The 5,052-nt window shown below is 30.7% G+C and overlaps 1 protein-coding gene across 1 annotated transcript; it reads right to left on the bottom strand.

Moving 5' to 3' along the window:
• Positions 1-1,266: 1,266 nt before the first annotated feature.
• Positions 1,267-4,116, bottom strand: LOC110646743 (glycerophosphodiester phosphodiesterase GDPD1, chloroplastic). Its single transcript, XM_021800280.2, has 7 exons — positions 3,760-4,116; positions 3,488-3,669; positions 2,899-2,958; positions 2,514-2,795; positions 2,068-2,163; positions 1,792-1,988; positions 1,267-1,639 (listed from the first exon to the last, which is right to left on the bottom strand). The coding sequence occupies exons 1-7, from the start codon at positions 3,854-3,856 to the stop codon at positions 1,396-1,398; spliced, it is 1,158 nt and encodes a 385-aa protein (XP_021655972.2). The 5' UTR covers positions 3,857-4,116; the 3' UTR covers positions 1,267-1,395.
• Positions 4,117-5,052: the final 936 nt, after the last annotated feature.

Genomic DNA, 5,052 nt, shown 5'->3' with positions numbered 1-5,052 from the left:
AATCAAGTTAAGTGCATTAAGGATAAAGAAGGAAAAATATTTGTGAAAGATGAGGACATTAAAGAAAGATGGAGAAATTATTTTAATGATCTCTTTAATAATAGTCAAAATGATAATAGCGTGAATATAGACTATAAAACAATTAAAAAGAATGTAAATTATATTAGAAGGATTAGATCTTTAGAAGTAATGGAAACACTTAAGAGAATGAAAGTGGGTAAAACTTGTAGACCCGATAGAATACCAATTGAAATGTGGAAGTTTTTGGGAGATATGAGAGTGGCATAATTAACTAGATTATTTAATAAGATTCTAAATTAAAAGAAAATGCCTGATGAATAGAGGAGGAGTATTTTAGTACATATTTTTAAAAATAAGAGAGACATACAGAATTGCTCGAACTGTAAGGGAATTAAACTCATAAGCCATATTATGAAGTTGTAGGAGAGTGTTGTTGAGCATTGACTACGTCATGATACTTCTATCTCTCTCAATCAATTTGACTTCATACCCAGTCCTTCAACTATAGAAGCGATATTTCTCATTAGAAGCTTGATGGAGAAATATAGAGATGTGAAGAAAGATCTACACATGGTTTTTATTGATTTGGAGAAGGCTTATGATAATGTTCCAAGAGATGTCTTATGGAGTATGTTAGAACAAAAAAGGGTATCTATTATGCATATACAAGTGTTGAAAGACATATATGAAGGAGCAACTACTATTGTGCGCACAGTGGAAGGGGACACAAGAATTTTTCCAATCTCAATTGGATTATACCAAGGATCAGCTATAAGCCCTTACCTTTTTACATTGGTTTTAGATGAATTGACAAAACATATACAAGAGAGTATTCCTTAGTGCATGATATTTGCGGATGATATTGTTCTGATAGATGAGATGCGAAAAGGAGTCAATAGAAATCTAGAGCTTTGGAGAAGTACTCTAGAATCAAAGGACTTTAAGTTAAGTAGAACAAAGACAAAATACATGTATTGCAAGTTCAGTGAAGACTAAATTGGTGATAGGGAAGAAGTTAGTTTGGATGGAGTGGTACTGTACCAAAATAATCACTTTAAATATCTCGGCTCAGTCCTTCAAGTAGATAGGGGATGTGAGGATGTTAATCATAGGATTAAAACCGGATGATTGAAGAAAAGACATGCCACGGAAGTATATGAACATACGTCACAAGGAAAACAAAGGCAAGGTAAATAACAGCAGATGAGAATGAGGAAAAATAATTAGAAAGAAGGGGAAAAGAAATCATGAAAATTTAATACTGATTTTCATTTCATGGGATGTATTTATGTTTAACTCTCAAGATGGGATAAATCATGTACAAGCTATCAAAAAGGGGACAAATTTCACAAACTACAAATGAGGCACTTTGTATCACTCCTGTATCAACTGTGGAATAAGCTTCAGAAGAAACGAAAGCTCCTTCTGTGAGAAGTGAGGATTTGATTTCACCTCCACCACCTCTCTGTTCCCTTCTGCTAATGTAACCTCCTCCAAATCATCCACCTTGGATGGCTTTATCATATCATATACGGCATCAGTTATCTCTTTAACCAGATCAACTATTACTCCATCTATACCCATCAAATATTGCATGTAAACAGCTTCAGCCACATTACTGCAAAACAAAAATGAACTCTTAGGATATGGAAATTTCATATAATACGCAAAATATTCAGTATTCAATTCGATAACTTTAACGATCTTCTCAACATGACTAAAGATTGGATCTTGAGCTGTTCATTCTAAAAGACTAAGACTGAAACTTACTTCAATTTTCCATAAGTTAGAAGTGAGAGCTGAGCGTCCTTGATTTTGGTCAAGGCTCCAGGATTTCTAAAAACACCTTTAACCTCAGAAACAATTCCATGCAAACCACCTCCTACGCACACCTTTACAGCCTCCTCTAGCGAATTCCTCCTAACATCATAGAAAATTTCGGTTCCCCCATTTGTCAAAAAGAAAACCTGTAAAACAACCATCAATTAGAAGGACAAAAAAAAGTAAATAATAAGAGAATATTAAATGCTTAGGGAATTGGCTTACAGGGTAGGTATTCTGCAGTTTTCTAACAAGCAGTACTGCATCAGGTTGGAAGGATGAGAAGATAATTGGTCTATCATGTGCATATTCCAACACCACCTAGAGGGAAAAATTGACAAGAAACTTTAATAAGAATAATCTCAATACAATTTGATTCAATATATATAAAGCTTAAAAATAAAGGGTTGATACATGGAGAGAGAAAGCAAGTAAAGCCCTGTTTGACATTTAATTTTATAGCAAGAAACTACTTTTCTAAATAAAAGTATCATTTTAAATGCTGTTAAGAAAAACAGTTTGACAAAAACTATTTTGTTATTTTAATATTCTTATGATTAAAACTAATCAAATTTAATTTTTAATTATTTTTTAACACTCTCTAACTAATATATTTAAAATAGTGATTTTATCGTCAGCAATTTCAATAGCAATGACCCTAATTAACATACCTTCAAGATGGCTTGAAGTACATGGATGAGATAGTCTTCTTGGTAAACAATGTGATCATCAAATTTTAATTCAATGTTGAAGCCCAGAGAAGGCTCCACTTGTTGAAATGCATCTTTCAAAGTGCAAAGAGAGTCATCTTTCTCTACATTCCAATTGACAATTCTCCCATTTTTTGTTTTTCTTAGCAGAGGCTTGCCTATCTTCCCTGCTTCATTTTGGGGGCCATAGCATAGGAATTCAGATAGGCACAGTTCTGTTACTCTTTTCTCAAAGATAACACCCTAAAAATAAAATCCAAATACCAAGATTACCTCAAAAATTAGAGTCTTCAAAAAAAGGGAGAAAATGAATCTTTATTTCATTAAAAGGAGTGGAGGAACTTACGTTATCTTCAGAGACGATGAAATCGTCATGGAAAATGACTGGGCAGCCATCCTTGGTCACCTACAAAAACGACAGTCGTTTTTTACTCTTTGTTGTCTTTGTCTCATTCAGCTCCATACTTTATTTTCATTCAATTTCTTTTACCATAAAAAAGAATCCCAAAAATCCCCAACCAAAATAAACATCATCAGTTCAATATCCTCCTCCGATAAACCAAGATATTCTGAAACACAGCACAGAAATTCGCTCCTTTTTTTCTAATTTACTGGATTTTAATCTTTATTTAGCATCCTTAAGAATCCAAAACGACAACGTTTTTAATGCAAAGATTTATACTTATTAGCTATTTAGACTCGGTTCAATACTAAAATATTGACTTTTTTTAATTATCAAAATCGGCCTCTGCGCGAATATGGAAAAAAACAAAAAACAAAAAAAAACGAACGGAAAACAACCGGACGCGGCGAACGACGCCGTCGACAAACTGTAATGTGGCTTCTGAATTCAAAATCAAAACCAGTTCCAGACTTGAACGAATAAAAACTAAAAAAAGGGCGAGATTTACAAGAGAGAGGAAGAAGATGCTAACCTGAACGTCGAATTCGATGAAATCAATTGGGAATTTAGCAGCAGAATTGAAGGACATTATAGAGTTCTCCTTTATAGCTTTCATTCTTTGGTCCCCCGAAGTCAATAAATTCATCCCATTTCCTCTATGCCCAACAACCAGAAACTTGGGAATCTTATAAGGCACCCTATTCAATTCCACCCCTGCTACACCACCACCAACAAAAAAAAAAAAAATCAATCATCTTCATCCTCAACCCAACAAAACAATAATAATAATAATAATAATAATACCTTTGGAGAAGCGGGTGGAGTAGAGAGCAAGAGAAGCATTTTCGGGGACCTGGTCGAGGTTAGGGACGTCGGAGACATGAACGGCTTTAAGAGCCATTATTTAAAGTGGTTTGCAGAGAGATTAGACGAGAAGGATTCAAAGGGGATTATAGAGAATTGTCGCTGTAATGAAGGGTTTGAAGAGATGGGTATATATGGAGGAGAAAAATACAATGGGAGAAACAGAACAGGATTGAATCTCCGCGTAGAATATTCCTCTCCGCCATTGTCATATGCTTTTGGATATTCCTCTAGTTTACAGTTCTATATCACCCTCCTTTCTCAGGTCTCAACCTTTTTATTATTCCGTTAGTAACGTCACTAACGTTTCTTTGTCTACGTTCCTTTACGTTAACGGTTCCCGTTTGTTCAAGATCTCGCCATCGAAGTCTGTTTCATATTATTATTAAAATATATTAATTAAAATATTTAAAATTAAATTTAATATATTTTAAATAAAAAACACATATTTTTTTAATCTTCTAACCCCAACTCTTACGTTTTCTTCCCAAAATCTTGTTTGCGTTTAATCGGAGAGAAAATCCAGGTGAAGAAAAATTAGAATCCAAGAGGAAATTCGGGGTCACAGGCCTGTTTGGATTAACTATTAAATATAATTGATAGCTGTTAACTGATAATTGATAACTGATAATTAATAGCCGATGATAGTTGTTTTATATTAAAATATTTGATAAAATTATATTTAGTTATTGCTGTTAATATGTGAAATGATTAATAAGAGTATATATCATATAATTTATTTTATTATTTAAATAAATATAAAATTATATTTAATTATTGCTATTAATATGTGAAATAATTAATAAGAGTATATATCATATAATTTATTTTATCATTTAAATAAATATAAAATTATAAATTTATTACATTATATTATTTATTTTATTATTAAATTAAATATATAATTATTAAATTAATATATTATATTATTTAAATAAATATATATTTATTAATCTTTTATATTATATTATTTATTTTATTATTAAAATAAGAAAATAATTATTTTTTAAAATAATTAAATAATTTTAAAAATATAGATAAAATAATAAAATAATTATTATTGTTAATAAAAAAATTTATAATTAATTTTAAGTTTTTGGATATAAATAAATATTTTATATTTTATGTTAATAATAAAAAAATATTTTAACAAAGTTGAAATATATTAATTAAAATATTAAAATTACAAATAAAAAAATAAAAATATTGATAATATTAATTTTCAAGTTAAAT

Source organism: Hevea brasiliensis, chromosome 1 (assembly GCF_030052815.1).
Source record: "Hevea brasiliensis isolate MT/VB/25A 57/8 chromosome 1, ASM3005281v1, whole genome shotgun sequence".
Lineage (NCBI taxonomy): Eukaryota > Viridiplantae > Streptophyta > Magnoliopsida > Malpighiales > Euphorbiaceae > Hevea > Hevea brasiliensis.
This window is presented reverse-complemented; position numbering and strand designations above follow the sequence as displayed.